This window comes from Tachyglossus aculeatus, chromosome X2 (genome assembly GCF_015852505.1).
Source record: "Tachyglossus aculeatus isolate mTacAcu1 chromosome X2, mTacAcu1.pri, whole genome shotgun sequence".
Lineage (NCBI taxonomy): Eukaryota > Metazoa > Chordata > Mammalia > Monotremata > Tachyglossidae > Tachyglossus > Tachyglossus aculeatus.
The window spans coordinates 2232599-2249075 of record NC_052100.1 but is presented as its reverse complement, the minus strand read 5'-3'; the positions used below and the strand labels follow the sequence as shown (position 1 = coordinate 2249075).

The window sequence follows — 16477 nt, the reverse complement described above, 5'->3', positions numbered from 1 at the left end:
ACCTGGAGGTGATCGTGGACAAGCCGCTGCGGGTCGACCATGTGGAGGTGGAGGTCAAGGACATCAACGACAACCCGCCCGTCTTCCCGGTAACGGAACAAAGGCTCCTCATTGCAGAGTCCAAACAGCCGGACTCTCGATTTCCACTGGAGGGCGCCTCCGATGCAGATATCGGAGTGAACGCGGTTTTGACTTACAGTCTCAGACCAAATGAATATTTCTCTTTGGATGTCCGAATAAATAGCGAGGAGAGTAAATCCTTGTCACTGGTTTTAAAGAAATCTTTGGACAGAGAGGAAACCCCAGAGTTGCATTTACTACTGACGGCCACAGACGGAGGCAAACCGGAGCTGACGGGAACCGTTCAGCTGTTGGTCAAAGTGCTGGATGCGAATGATAACGATCCGGAGTTTGGACAGTCAAAGTATGAGGTGAGGTTGCCTGAAAATGCAGCTAATGGGACGTTCGTGATTAAAGTAAATGCTACGGATCGGGATGAAGGTGAGAACGGAGAATTAATATACTCATTCCGATTAATGAAACCCAATGTAAGATCTGTTTTTAACTTAGATGAAAAAACAGGAGAAATGAAATTAAATGGCACTCTGGATTTCGAAGAAAATAAACTGTACGAAATACAAGTGAAGGCTACCGATAGGGGAAATCTTCCCATGGCTGGTCACTGCACGGTCCTGGTGGAGGTGCTGGATATCAACGACAACGCCCCCGAGATAACGGTGACGTCTCTGTCACTGCCCGTCCGAGAGGACGCCCCTCCCGGTACGGTGATCGCGCTGATCAGCGTGTACGATCGGGACTCCGGGGCCAACGGGCAGGTGACGTGCACCCTGGCGCCCCCCGGGCCGTTCGGGCTGGTGTCCACCTTCAGGAATTACTATTCGCTGGTCCTGCAGGGCCCCGTGGACCGCGAGAGCGTGGCGGCCTACGAGCTGCGGGTGACGGCGCGGGACGGCGGGGCCCCGGCGCTGGAGGCCACGGCCAGCGTGGCGGTGGCCATCGCCGACGTGAACGACAACGCGCCGGCCTTCGCACAGCCCGTGTACACGGTACTGGTGAAGGAGAACAACCCGCCGGGAAGCCACATCTTCACCGTGTCGGCGCGGGACCCGGACGCGCGGGAGAACGCCCTGGTGTCCTACTCGCTGGTGGACCGGCCGGTGCGGGAGCGGCCCCTGTCCAGCTACGTGTCGGTCCACGCGGAGAGCGGGCGCGTGTACGCGCTGCAGCCGCTGGACCACGAGGAACTGGAGATGCTGCAGGTCCAGGTGTGCGCCCGCGACGCGGGGGTCCCGGCGCTGGAAAGCAACGTGACGCTGCACGTGTTCGTGCTGGACGAGAACGACAACGCCCCCCTCGTGCTGCCGCCGCATGCCGGGGCGGCCGCCGCGCCCTCGTGGTCCTCCGCGGCGTCGAGCCCCCGGTCCGGCTCCCCCGGGGTGTCTCCGCCGGGCCCGGAGCTGGTGCCGCAGGGGGCCGGGCCGGGGCACCCGGTGGCGAAGATCCGCGCGGTGGACTTGGACTCGGGCTACAACGCGTGGCTGGCGTACGAGCTGCGGGCGTTGGGCGGCGGGGCCGGGCGCGGCCCCTTCCGCATCGGGCTGTACACGGGCGAGATCAGCACGGCGCGGGCCCTGGACGAGGCGGACGGGCCGCGGCACACGCTGCTGGTCGTGGTGCGGGACCACGGGGAGCCGGCGCTACGGGCCACGGCCACGGTGAGCGTGTCGCTGGTGGACCACGGCGGGCAGGACGCCAAGGCGGCGGCGCGGGCGTCGGGGGCGCGGGTGTCGGGGGCGTCGGGGGGGCGGCCCGCGGGCGGCCCTGGGGGACGTGAACGTCTACCTCGTCGTGGCCATCTGCGCCGTGTCCGGCCTGTTCGTGCTGACCGTGCTGCTGTACGCGGCGCTGCGGTGCTCGGCGCCCCCGCGCGGGCTGTGCGGGCCCGGTCCGCCGGCCCTCGTCTGCTCCAGCGCCGTGGGCAGTTGGTCCTATTCTCAGCAAGGTCGCCGGCGGCGACCCAACGCCTGTGCGGGGGACGGGGCCGCCAAGAGCGACCTCATGGCTTTCAGCCCCAACATGCCTCCCTGCCCGGGATCCCGGGACAGCGGGGAACAGCCAGGGATCGGCCCAGAGGACTCGGGGAAGGTGAGTGTCCGTTCCGGGTCTTCTGGTGGTAGTTCAACGTTAGGATCAGGATTTCATTACACGTGAAATTACTTCTCTCCTTACAGAAGGTTTTTTTGGTCTAATCGTTTACTCTTTTTCCTGAGCTTCATTTTTCTTTCACCATTGCATCATTTCCAAAATACCTTTCATCACACTTTAAAATGTTTACCCGTCGATGCATCATGCTTTCAATTTTTCTTTAGCATCCACCATGAGAATTCTTCACATCTGCTCCCAATATCATTTCTGTTACCAGCCTCCTCCACCGAGGGAAAGGGAATATATAGGAAAGTTTCTTTTTAGCTTTCAACATGGAAATTCTCCACATCTGGTCCCGGTATCATTTCCGTTACGCTTACCAGCCATCACAACCGAGGGAAAGGGAAAATATAGGGAAAGCTCTTAGTGGAACAGTATCATCATCTTTCTTGGAGAAGCGGTGGGAGTAAAGCGATTTTTACTCTCGTCTACTTGGAATTTTTCTCTGTAATCCAAGGCCAATTCACTGCTCAAAAATTGTTTTGTTGTTTTTTTGGTCCTGAGTAACTCCTTGGACAGGCACACGATTAATCCGGAGTGTGGATGCTACGAACTCTAATTTTGATATGAATTGTGTAAGGTCAAGGTTCAGTCAATCAATGAAATTTGTTGAGCACCTACTGTGAGCACCTACTCTGTCAAGTGCTTTGGAAAGTGCAGTAGACTCTAACAATACAGTGGGAGGCCCAATATACATAACGTAAGAAGAAAAGTGAATGGAATAATAGGTCTGTGGATGACTAAGTCTTTAGTAGAATATCTAAATCATTATGTACAGAAGTGCTATGGGTGGTTGGTCGTGCATAATTGCTGAGGTGGAAGTTGGGAAGATATGGCTTGGAAAGAAAAAATAATCATCTGCAACCTGAACCTTTGCCACCTCAAGATTTTGTCTAATGTGCCCTCCCTTTTCCTATCTTCATACTCTGACCTGTACGTACCACCTCACACTCAGTTAGAAAAACTCACTGGATTTGGAAATCAGGGAAAGGGAAACAGCCCGAAGGGAAATGATTTCTGTTGCTATCAGGTTCTTGGAATACGTGCTTCTAAGGGGAAGGGTTACTAATTGCTTTCTTTTAAGCAGAGGTATGACATCTGGAGAATTTAGAATGTTAGGAGGACAGATCTCACTCACTCCTGATGATTCTTTGCCTCTTGATGCATTCCCTTGAGTTATTCCTTCTTTGTGAATTCCAGGGAAAAACGGCAATTTTGCATTTGGATGGAAAACTTGGTTTAGGATTCTGGCCTTACTTGAATAAATTGAATAGCTTGGTGTGGAAATAGTGTTTGCCTAAGTCTCTGGATGATTATTTACTTTCTCTTGGAATCTAGTAATCAATTGATGAGGGAGTCAATAAATCAATAGCATTTAGAGATGTGTGTTTAGCATTGAACTAGATTTTGGGGAGAGTACAATAGAGTTCGAAGATATGACCGCAGCCTTCAAGAAGTTTAAGCTTTCTCGGGGAAAACAGTCACTAAATCATTTATAGATATGAGAAGAGAAAGAAAACAGTTGTATGTTAATGAGTAAATGTATGAATAGTAGGGTATGTAAGTCAGTCTGTTCAGCTATGAGTGGAGTGTGAGTCCCCATGGACATAGTAGGAGCAGAAGTGGCTCCTACGAGAAGCACACGAGAAGCAGCCTGGCTCAGTGGAAAGAGCACGGGCTTTGGAGTCAGAGGTCATGGGTTCAAATCCTCGCTCTTCCAATTGTCAGCTGTGTGACTTTGGGCAAGTCATTTCACTTCTCTGGGCCTCAGTTACCTCATCTGTAAAATGGGGATTAAGACTGTGAGCCCCCCGTGGGACAACCTGATCACTTTGTAACCTCCCCAGCGCTTAGAACAGTGCTTTGCACATAGTAAGCGCTTAATAAATGCCATTATAAGAAGTGCTTAGGTGGTAAACTTGGAAGAGCTTTAGTTATTGAAGAAAGGACGTTAATGAGAAGGAAATAGAGTATCTGAAAATGGATCCAAGATTGTTTGAGAGGTGTTATGTGATGGGTCTTCCCCATGGATATTTGTGTTCTGAGATTAGAAAGATTTCATTTCAACGTGGGACTTCGTCATGATGTCCATTAGCAAATAATGTAAGTCATTTAATCCTCAAAAAGGTGTTTGGGTCCTTACTATCTGGAAAAATTGCAGTCGTGTAGCCAACCTTCAGATTCAAAGCACCTCACTACACACTTGCTATTGCCGATGGAGGGATTTTTTTTTTTGCAGTGAAATTGTCAGGTCCTGGAAAAGAACCTGACACTGTGGCTTCAGCCAAATGGTCAACATTACTCTATCAGTCATGCCTTTTTCCATATGACACGGAGCTACTGCAATTTAGTCAATTAGTTTTGCTTGCTACTACTCAGGACAATCTATTTTGAAGGGTTAGTCATCCATCCTATGATCTTGCACCGGGCAATTTATTACAATCTTTATCAGCTTCATTGACCTGATTATGTCAAAGGTGTCTACATCTTTTCTGGTTTCCTGATATCCTTATTTTTATTTTTACTTAAAGATATATAAACATATTACTATCTTTAAAATTGTGCCTGACGGTCTTAATGATATCCAAACTATCAGTGAGATACAGCCATCAAAATGATAGGAAAGGAGACTTGAATGACATGGCCTAGAGGAAAGGACCTGGGCCTGGGAATCAGAGAACTTGGGTTCTAATCCTGGCTCTGCCAGCTGTCTGCTGTGTGAGCTTGGACAAGTCACTTAACTTCCCTGTGCCTCAGTTACCTCATCTGTCTACTGGGGAATAGGACTGTGAGTCCTATGTGGGACAGGGACTGTGTCCAATCTAATTATCTTAAATCTACCCCAGCTTTTGGTAGAGTGCGTGGTAGATAGTAAGCGCTTAAGAAATACCATAAAAATAAATTCTACCTGAAATTCTTTGATAATATCACATACGTGTTGGACAAAGGTGCTGAAGTTCACAGAGACAAAGAAGTGACAAAAAAGCTGGTTCAGAATTCACTTGCTGTACTCGTTAGTGTTCATCCAACTTTTGCTTCTACTAACAAAAGTCTTAACATGCTTAATTCAACAAGTAAGGATTTAGATGACTAATATCAAGGATAAAAACTAAGGGATTATATTACGACGTCAAACCTACGGTCCCTCTAGTCTAGTAGTCCATCTCTGATAGTGTCAACAAGATTCTTGAAGGAACCATGTGATGGTGCCCTGCTTAATATCCATCTTAACATTTACCATCTAGGATTCCTAAATTCTCCTCGGAGATCCTATCCTGGACCTGACACTTATAAACTCATTTTTATGCTATCTTAAGTGCATACACTTTGCTTCAATGTCCATTCCCTCTAGAACATCATTATGCACCTCTCATTCATGAATTGATCCAAATCCCTCTTAAAGTCTGCAAACTTCCTATTTTAATGGATTTCAGGTGCTTTCCCCACCTCCTGTGCCAGGCCTGGGTCCCATCTGGTTAGTTTTGAACTTGAAATCATTTCACTTGAATGATTGCCACCACTGTCCCTTCCACCATCCTCAGAAGGCTTTGGTGAACAATTCTGCGTCTGCCCTGCCCTTCATGATTCTGTCAACTTTAACCACGTCACTTCTCACCTTCGTCTTTCCATGCTACAGAGTCCTCACCTTGTAAGTCCTTTCTTATAGAGAAACTTCTCACCCCCAACCTCCCCTACCCCTCGCCGGTCATCTTGGTTTTCCTTTGTATCTTCTTCAGCTCTATTATGTTATTCCTAAAATACAACAATCAGCTGGCCCCAGAGATTCTGGGTTTCCTCATCTATAATATGGGGATAAGAGATCTAGTCACTCTACTTCTTAGATATGAAGCAAACTCTCTATGTGAGCCGATTATCTTATTCCTGTGGCAATTATTAGCACCTAGTGATAATAAAAACCAAAATAATAGTTAATAACAAATCTTACGTGTATTCAGTCAAGCTAATACTATTTATGTGTGTTTCATTTTCCCATTTGGTTTTAAGTGTCTTAAAGGTCAGCAGTACTATCCAAAATCGGGTTACCGTAATACAAGTTTTCCTATAAATAGTGAATATATGAGAGAGAATTTAATACAGTGACTCTTGAAGAAATACTAAGATGGTCTAGAAATCTTCCGTTAACATTCTGGCTCCAAAATAAATCTTGGAAAATAGTGAATCTTTGATATGACAGATTTCAAAATAATATGCTTCAAATGATTGACTTATTCCTTGTTAAAATTATGAAAAATGAAAAAAGTAAAAATGTAAATTGATGTAGATATGAGACGTTGGTTTTAAAGTCAAGGATCCTGAAAACAGGTATTGAAAGAAAAATCAGGTTGGAACTTTGGAGACCTAGAGGACATCTAAAAACAATAGAGGACTGTATAGAAGAATATGGAGGGAAAGAAAGGAGAAAGTGGGATAAAGAAATTAGAAAGAAATGGTGGGAGTCGGTATAAGAATCAATAATATTTACTGAGCATCAATTGTGTGCTGAGAACTACACAAAGCACTTGGAACGGCACAATAGAAACAGAATGAACCCTGTCCACAAGGGGCTTATAGTCTGCCAATGCCTTGGATTTAATGGAAAAATTGGTCCAGTAAAAGGAAGGAAATACCATAAATTTACCAATGTTCGATCTCCAAGAAGAGCCTAATCGGAAACACGAATGATTCTATAACAGCCACTAAGGTCCATGTCCTCATTATTAAAGGGCATATGCGTCACTCTATGGGATTACAATACACGAGTTTAAAGGAGTGGCTATTTATAAAGATCAATCGATCAAAAGTATTGGAGTGTTTCTTTTGAGAAGAGCATTGTAATAAGAGCTTAGTACAGTGCTCTGCACATAGTAAGCGCTCAATAAATACGATTGATGATGAAGAGCTGCAAGAGTACAATACAGCAAGATGGGTAGACCAGTTCCCTGTCCACCTCTGCCACCTGCGATCCCACACAGATGCGTTGATGCAATCGTCAACATAAGAAGGAATCGGAATATCTTCTTAAGAAGTCTTGAAGAAATACGGAAGTGTAAAATGAGCAGTTTGGTAAAGAATAAGAGGGTAGCAAGGAAATTCAACAAACGGCTGGGCAAATTACTTACCGATTACATCCACATGGTGTCGCCATCCACCGCCAGGTTGCACTGACAAAGGAAATCCACAAATCGTCCTCAGTCTTGAAAATCCCTCCATTTTGTCACCATCACTAAACAGCTGAAGAAGAGGGGATGCCGTGCGGTCAGATTTAAGGAAACCAAGGACTTTCCTAGGGTCCTGAAGACTTTGGAGCGATGGACCAGTGACCTGAGCCTCGGATACAGGTTTGTGCGATGCTGATCCCGCGGGGCGGTAGCCGGGGGAGGCGGCGGCGGCTGCTGACCGCGGTCCTGCTGGTGGTCACAGCCTGGGCCGGGGGGAGCGGCCAGCTCCATTACTCGGTGCCGGAGGAGGCGAAACACGGCACCTTCGTGGGCCGCATCGCGCAGGACCTGGGGCTGGAGGTCGGGGAGCTGGTGCCGCGGATGTTCCGGGCGGTGTCCCAGGGCCGCGGCGACTATCTGGAGGTGAATCTGCAGAACGGCATCCTGTTCGTCAATTCGCCCATCGACCGGGAGGAGCTGTGCGGCCGGAGCCCCGCCTGCAGCATCCACCTGGAGGTGATCGTGGACAAGCCGCTGCGGGTCGACCATGTGGAGGTGGAGGTCAAGGACATCAACGACAACCCGCCCGTCTTCCCGGTAACGGAACAAAGGCTCGTCATTGCAGAATCCAAACAGCCGGACTCTCGATTTCCACTGGAGGGCGCCTCCGATGCAGATATCGGAGTGAACGCGGTTTTGACCTACAGTCTCAGCCCAAATGAATATTTCTCTTTGGATGTCCGAACAAATAGCGAGGACAGAAAATTCTTGTCCCTGGTTTTAAAGAAATCTTTGGACAGAGAGGAAATCCCAGAGCTGCATTTATTACTGAAGGCCACAGATGGGGGCAAACCGGAGCTCACTGGCACAACACAGTTGGTGGTTACGGTACTGGATGTAAATGACAACGATCCGGAGTTTGAACACTCAAAATATGAGGTGAGGTTATACGAAAATGCAGCTAATGGGACATTTGTGATTAAGTTGAATGCTACAGATCGGGATGAAGCTGAGAATGGTGAGTTCATATACTCATTCCGATTAATGAAACCCAATGTAAGATCTGTTTTCACTTTAGATGAAAAAACAGGAGAAATGAAGTTAAACGATACTCTGGATTTCGAAGAAAACAAACAGTATGAAATACAGGTGAAGGCTATTGACAGGGGAATTCCCCCCATGGCCGGTCACTGCATGGTCCTGGTGGAGGTGCTGGATATCAATGACAACGCCCCCGAGATAACAGTGACGTCTCTGTCACTACCCGTCCGGGAGGACGCCCCGCCCGGTACGGTGATCGCGCTGATCAGCGTGTCCGATCGAGACTCCGGGGCCAACGGGCAGGTGACGTGCACCCTGGCGCCCCCCGGGCCGTTCGGGCTGGTGTCCACCTTCAAGAATTACTATTCGCTGGTCCTGCAGGGCCCCGTGGACCGCGAGAGCGTGGCGGTCTACGAGCTGCGGGTGACGGCGCGGGACGGCGGGGCCCCGGCGCTGGAGGCCACGGCCAGCGTGGCGGTGGCCATCGCCGACGTGAACGACAACGCGCCGGCCTTCGCGCAGCCCGTGTACACAGTGCTGGTGAAGGAGAACAACCCGCCGGGAAGCCACATCTTCACCGTGTCGGCGCGGGACCCGGACGCGCGGGAGAACGCGCTGGTGTCCTACTCGCTGGTGGACCGGCCGGTGCGGGAGCGGCCGCTGTCCAGCTACGTGTCGGTCCACGCGGAGAGCGGGCGCGTGTACGCGCTGCAGCCGCTGGACCACGAGGAACTGGAGATGCTGCAGGTCCAGGTGAGCGCCCGCGACGCGGGAGTCCCGGCGTTGGAAAGCAACGTGACGCTGCACGTGTTCGTGCTGGACGAGAACGACAACGCCCCTCTCGTGCTGCCCCCGCATTCCGGGGCGGCCGCCGCGCCCTCGTGGTCCTCCGCGGCGTCGAGCTCCCAGTCCGGCTCCCCCGGGGCGTCTCCGCCGGGCCCGGAGCTGGTGCCGCAGGGGGCCGGGCCGGGGCACCCGGTGGCGAAGATCCGCGCGGTGGACTTGGACTCGGGCTACAACGCGTGGCTGGCGTACGAGCTGCGGGCGTTGGGCGGCGGGGCCGGGCGCGGCCCCTTCCGCATCGGGCTGTACACGGGCGAGATCAGCACGGCGCGGGCCCTGGACGAGGCGGACGGGCCGCGGCACACGCTGCTGGTCGTGGTGCGGGACCACGGGGAGCCGGCGCTGCGGGCCACGGCCACGGTCAGCGTGTCGCTGGTGGACCACGGCGGGCAGGACGCCAAGGCGGCGGCGGCGCGGGCGGCGGGGGCGCGGGCGGCGGGGGCGTCGGGGGGCGGCCCGCGGGCGGCCCTGGGGGACGTGAACGTCTACCTCGTCGTGGCCATCTGCGCCGTGTCCGGCCTGTTCGTGGTGACCGTGCTGCTGTACGCGGCGCTGCGGTGCTCGGCGCCCCCGCGCGGGCTGTGCGGGCCCGGCCCGCCGGCCCTCGTCTACTCCAGCGCCGTGGGCAGTTGGTCCTATTCTCAGCAACGTCGCCGACAGCGACCCAACGCCTGTGCGGGGGACGGGGCCGCCAAGAGCGACCTCATGGCTTTCAGCCCCAACTTGCCTCCCTGCCCGGGACCCCGGGACAGCGGAGAACAGCCAGGGATCCGCCCAGAAGATTCTGGGAAGGTAAGTTGTTCACACAAAGCTTCCAAGTCTTTATTTACTTTTTCAATATGAATTCATCGCTTCACCACTGGTCAACTTCAATAATTCTGTCTGAGGAAAGATCTTCCTAGTGCTTTTGATTTATATCTACCTGAAAAGGAGTGTTGAAGAATGAGGTAGGACTTTCAAGCATCATTCTTTAGTATAGTAGGCATTTTGGGCATCTCCTTCCATTTCTGTCGTTTAAGGCAGTCTTTGAAAGAAGGGTGTGCCCTAATTTATCTTATTCCGCTTTGTTACACTTACCATCTTGGAAATCTTTCCTGAATCTGTTAATGCTGCTTCCTTTCCCGGTTACTCAGGGTTAAGATACGGTGCGACAGCTGTGTCACTTTCCTGTTCTTCCTCCATGTTAACCATTCAGTCTCCTTGTGCATAATTAGGTGAATATTTTCAAAGGAAATTACTTCCTAAATGAGCAGTCTGCTGGGAAATTGTATCGCTGAATTCATCCAAGACAGAAAAGTCAGTGCAAAATATTTACGTTAGATTTTGTTTGACCTTAACTTACCAGGGATTTTCTTCATCTCTACTAAGTTTTGCCATCCCAGATAATCTTAGAATTAACAATGGGGAACTAGATGCGGAGTTTTTTGATAATTTGTCCTCGAAATTTTTTACAATAATGCATTCAATAGGTAGAGCGTTTATATTTTTCTCAAGCTCTTTTGATATTACCTCATTCTGTCTTTGCTATATCTTTGTGAGGTAGACTTGGCTCAAAAGCCATACATTGAGTCAGTGGCTGAGGTGGAATTCAAATCTGTTCCCATATCTATATTGTTTCCGTTACGCCTCATTGTCAGTCTGAGAAAGAAGCAGGCTCACGTCTGATAATGTTGCTGTTTGAACGCTTGCATGCAGAGGATGGTAGATTGGCGGTGGGGGAATAACTTGGCCCCAGGGAACCTGATGCCAAAAGTGAATCCCAACTGACCTGGATTCTCTAAACCACCTGACTGAGGTTGACTAGAAGTGTAATCATTTGGTCTATGAAGCCTGCACATTCATTTGAGGGAGGATCAGAATTTCGTGTCGAGGCTTGGAGGTAGAGAATTCCAGATAGAATGAAGTTCTAATTACCGTGTTTCAGAGATAGGGGCAAGTTAACCACAGGTGAAGGATGGTAAATTAGATTTTGTTGATGATGATGATGTTACTGACTAAGTATTTACGAGTGCCGAGCATTGTGCTAAGCACTGGGGTAGATGCAAGAGAATCAGATCATACACAGCCCCTCTCCCATGCAGGGCTCCGTTGGCTTGGCTGGAGTAAAGAATTTGAATCAGGATATACTTGAAGTGTACCCAAATTGTTTCTTAGACTTGGAGAAAAAGGCTTTATTTCTAAAAGACTGAGTAATAGCTTTTGTCTTTTGACACTGGATTGCTGCAGTTCCTATCAGGAAATGAGGATGTACCAGCGGGAGAGAGTGCAGAACAATGGATTAGGGAAGTCTGCACAATTGAACCCAGTAGTAACAGTCTGTTTCCCAGGAATATGATCTGCAACCGAGGTAGATGATGTGCTCTCCCACTGCCAGTATGCAAGAGCCCAAAATGTCAATGCGCTGTTAGAACGTTAGAGACTTTCACGGAATGACGGATGAGTTCATTCTGTTTCAAACTGAAGCAGAAACAGATTTGGGATTGCTTCAGTGTTCTTGCTTTCCAATCCGTCTGAATTCAAGCTCTTATTTAATTCTTCTTCTTCTTCTCTTCCTTCTCCCTTTTCCTTTCCCTCTTCTCCTTCTTCTCCCTCTTTTTCTCTCTCCCTCTTTCTCCACATCTAGCTGTAACCTACTTTAGTATCTTAGTGCCTCCCTCCGACACACCAAAACTCTAAGATTGTCAAGGACAAGGATCATTCCTAATGATTATATTTTTGTCTCCCAAGAGCTTAGTACTTCTGATCAATCCTTCATTCTACTCACTGGGCACCATCTTGCTTCTCTTCTTGAGGTTCAGCTATTTATATGGTCTTTCATCGTCCCTTCTTATTTTCCTTCTTGTTAGAATTCACCTTACAAGTCAGTTATACAATGCCTGGAAAGACCCTATGTGGAAAACGCCAAGGTTTGTTTCAGCTTCTTACCGAGTAAAGTCCTTAAGTGTTTCTTGGGGAAAATACATGGATAAATCTACAGAGCTACTTCATTCTGAGGGGATATGTGAAGTCAGCTCCGTGGGTTGTATGAAAGACGACATAAAGCAGAACACAGTGATATGTACGTGTGCTGTGTCACCCGGAAGATCTGAATCCGAATGTTTTGGGATTAGATAAATCAACCACGTGAATTCGGGAGAAATATCAAAAGCACCAAAATTGTTAAAATTATGGAAGAATGTTCATCATAAAAAGTAGTTACTAGGCTATTTGAAGCAGGATAGAACAAGCTAGTGTACGAAATTTCAGCACAAGGACTCCAAGTATTTTCCTCCACGGTTAGAGTGGGAAAAGCTTCAAAGCACTTGGTGGAAGTGAAATGTTATTTAATTTCCCTCCCTTACTGAAAGCAGTCGCCGCTATTTTTTCCCCCTTGGGACAACTCCTTTTCCAAAAGATGGAATCATTTATCTCCTCATCTACTATTCATCAGGGAGAAGTGGATAGGTAGAGAAATACGGCTTTAAAGATTGTAGCCTTAAAACTGGATGAAACTCATATGTAATAATGAAGTTGTAAACAAAGCAGCTCTGGGCATAACTATGTCCTCCCGCTACTTTTAGCTTTATCCACCTGGTTTAAGTTTTCTTCCCATATAGTAGTAATATTTAAACAGCCAGATTTGTCTTAACCAAGATGCACTGAATTGAAACTTCAATTTTGTGTTTTGAATGGAATACCTTCTGTTTGCCTATGTGTGTATTTTGATTAGTGGATTTTAAAGAATAGTTGTAAGAGTCACCATGATCAACTAATTCCAGGGATAGGAGACCCCGAGAACTATCCACTTCCCATCAGAGTTTATGAAAACTTCTCAGATGATGAATGCTTAGACCCCTCATCAAATCCAAGATCATTATAAACGTTATGAATGTATCAGTCCCTATGCTTATAGATCCTAAAATGACTTCATTAAGCATCTGAATGAGATAATTTTCCTGAAAGCCATCTTGAATATCAGTTTCTGGCTCTGTGGTATTTTTCCCATTGGCGCTCGCCTTGATTTGAGAGAAGGCAGTCCACTATCTTACCCTCACCAAGTTATTGTCCTTAGAGGAGAACAAATTGGGGACTGCAAAGAACTGATCTTTGGAGTACATACCTATGGCCCTTGTCATTAGAGTGTAAATCCCCTAGTGGGTCAGAAAAATGTCTCATACTTTTGTTATACTTTCCCAATGACTTAATGGAGAGCTTTACATTGAATAGGTACTAACAAATACAATTCATTGTACTTTTACAATTTCATGTATTCCCTGAGAAATAACAAGATGTTTTCTGAATCTGGATGCTGAAATGATCTTCAATGGAACTAGTTGAAGGAAAACTACATGGAAAGGATATGACTTCAGTATTTCTAGTCCTTGATTGAGTAAAGTCATTCAGGCAATCAGGGCTTTTACTGAGGACCTCTTGAGTCTAAGGCACTGGCAGAAGACCTCGGGAATATACAACTGAAGCAAAACACAAACCTATACCCCCAAATGGCAAATGACTTGGCTATTCTTTCCAATTATATCACATCTTCGTTTGGTACACGGGAAACTCTTTAAGATAAAAAGCACATTCTGTACATGGAAGGGGACTGCACTTTATATTAAAAGTATGGTATCTATCAAGGAGGTAATTGTCTCATGAAACAATTCTAAATCAATCATAAATTGGAATCAATCATAAATTTCATTCATTGAGTCAACGCTTCTGGTGTCCAACAGTGATTTTGATTTTATAAGTCGAGGACATATGATGTGGACTAATTTCATGGAAAATATAAGGCAGTTTTGGTGGCACCTGAAAGGGTAATTTCCAGCTTAACTCGGAGAGAAGTAGCATTGCATAGTGGATAGAGTACAGGTCTGGTATTCAGAGGGACCTGAATTCTAATCCTGACTCCATCACTCCCGGCCCACGTCATCCCCGTGGCCTGGAATGCCCTCCCTCCGCACATCCGCCAAGCTAGCTCTCTTCCTCCCTTCAAGGGCTACTGAGAGCTCACCTCCTCCAGGAGGCCTTCCCAGACTGAGCCCCCTCCTTCCTCTCCTCCTTCCCTCCCTCCATCCCCCCGCCTTACCAAATCCCCTCCCCACAGCACCTGTATATATGTATACCTGTTTGTACGTATTTATTACTCTATTTATTGATTTTATTTGTACATATTTATTCTATTTATTTTATTTTGTTGATATGTTTTGTTTTGTTCTCTGTCTCCCCCTTCTAGACTGTGAGCCCACTGTTGGGTAGGGACCGTCTCTATATGTTGCCAACTTGTACTTCCCAAGCGCTTAATACAGTGCTCTGCACACAGGAAGCGCTCAATAAATATGATTGAATGAATGAATGAATGAATCACTCCTGCTGTGTGATGATGGACAAGTAACTTAATGTCTCTGTGCCTCAGTTACCCCATCCGTAAAATGGAGATTAATATTGTGAGCCCTGTGTGGGCCATGGACTATATCTAACCTTGTATTAGCCTTGTATCTACGCCAGTACTTAGTATAGTGCCTGTCACATAGTGCGCGGTTAACAAATACCGTAAAAAAAATGGAAAAAAAGGAGTTTGCCTCTCATTAGAAGAGCTACCTTACTGATTCTTCTATTTGATACTATCGTGAACGGTTACAGTTTTCAGGAAAATATAATAGTGGGGAAACGCGCTAACCTAAATGGACCCAGAGGGGAGTGAAAGAAAAGAAAAACAGAGTAATTTAGTGTGTTGTACTCACGCATCCGCACACATGATGTCGCTGTTCACCAGGAGGCGAGCCACAAACGAACATTTGTGCTCGCCCCCGCCCAGAGAATCCATCCGGCCACTAGATCACATCGACTCCATGTTGGCGGAGCATCCAGGACGGAATTTAAAAGCGGAATTATCGTCGGCAGAGCTAAGCTTCTCCCACGGGCCTCCATGCAATACCTCCTTTTAAGCGACTGATTCAGACCTCCGATCCCCCAGGGATTGCGATGGTTTGTTGGCGCAGGGGGAGCCCGGGGAGCCGGCGGCGGCTGCTGACCGCGGTCCTGCTGCTGGTCACAGCCTGGGCCGGGGGGAGCGGCCAGCTCCATTACTCGGTGCCGGAGGAGGCGAAACACGGCACCTTCGTGGGCCGCATCGCGCAGGACCTGGGGCTGGAGGTGGCGGAGCTGGTGCCGCGGATGTTCCGGGCGGTGTCCCAGGGCCGCGGCGACTATCTGGAGGTGAATCTGCAGAACGGCATCCTGTTCGTCAATTCGCCCATCGACCGGGAGGAGCTGTGCGGCCGGAGCCCCGCCTGCAGCATCCACCTGGAGGTGATCGTGGACAAGCCGCTGCGGGTCGACCATGTGGAGGTGGAGGTCAAGGACATCAACGACAACCCGCCCATCTTCCCTGAAAAAGAACAAAGGATGTATATTTCAGAGTCCAGCACTCTGGGATCACATGTTCCACTAGAGGGCGCTTCTGACGCAGATATCGGAGCAAACGCTCGGCTCACTTACCGATTGAGCCCTAACGAGTACTTTTCTCTAGCAACACAGACAAGTGACGAGCAAAGTCCATCCCTGGCGTTGGTGTTAAAGAAATCTCTGGACAGAGAGGTAACCCCAGAGCACCAGCTAATCCTAACAGCGGCTGACGGCGGAATCCCCGAGTCGACAGGGACGGTTCAGCTGCTGGTCACGGTGTTGGACGTGAACGACAACGCCCCGCAGTGTGAAAGATCCGCCTACAAAGCCAGGTTGTTGGAAAACACAGGTAATGGGACCGGGGTGATTAAAATCAATGCTTCAGATCTGGATGATGGAATCAACGGGGAGGTTTCTTTTTCGGTCCGTAGCATTTCGCCGCATAGTGAAAAGTGTTCTTTTAGCATAGATGCGGTTACTGGAGAAATCAGAACTCAAGGAGAGGTGGATTTCGAAGATGTAAACGCATATGAAATACAGGTGAAGGTTATGGATAAGGGAAATCCTCCCATGGCTGGTCACTGCAAAGTTTCCGTAGAAATTCTGGACACGAACGACAACCCCCCGGAGATAACGGTGACGTCCTTGTCTCTGTCCGTCCGGGAAGACGCCCTTCCAGGCACGGTGATCGCGCTGATCAGCGTGTCCGATCGAGACTCCGGGGCCAACGGGCAGGTGACGTGCACCCTGGCGCCCCCCGGGCCGTTCGGGCTGGTGTCCACCTTCAAGAATTACTATTCGCTGGTCCTGCAGGGCCCCGT

General features: G+C 48.7%; 1 protein-coding gene across 3 annotated transcripts in view; it reads left to right on the top strand.

Moving 5' to 3' along the window:
• Nucleotides 1–16477, top strand: part of LOC119949286 (protocadherin alpha-C2-like) — a 125337-nt gene that overhangs the window by 20750 nt on the left and 88110 nt on the right. Inside the window, exon 1 of one of the 3 annotated variants that reach the window (XM_038770916.1) lies at nucleotides 7470–10061. The exons of the other annotated variants lie outside the window; for them this stretch is intronic. Within the exon in view, the coding sequence (XP_038626844.1) occupies nucleotides 7575–10061 (2487 nt within the window). The 5' untranslated portion in view covers nucleotides 7470–7574. Of the gene's footprint in view, nucleotides 1–7469; nucleotides 10062–16477 lie in introns of those variants that run through there. 3 annotated transcript variants of the gene reach the window in all.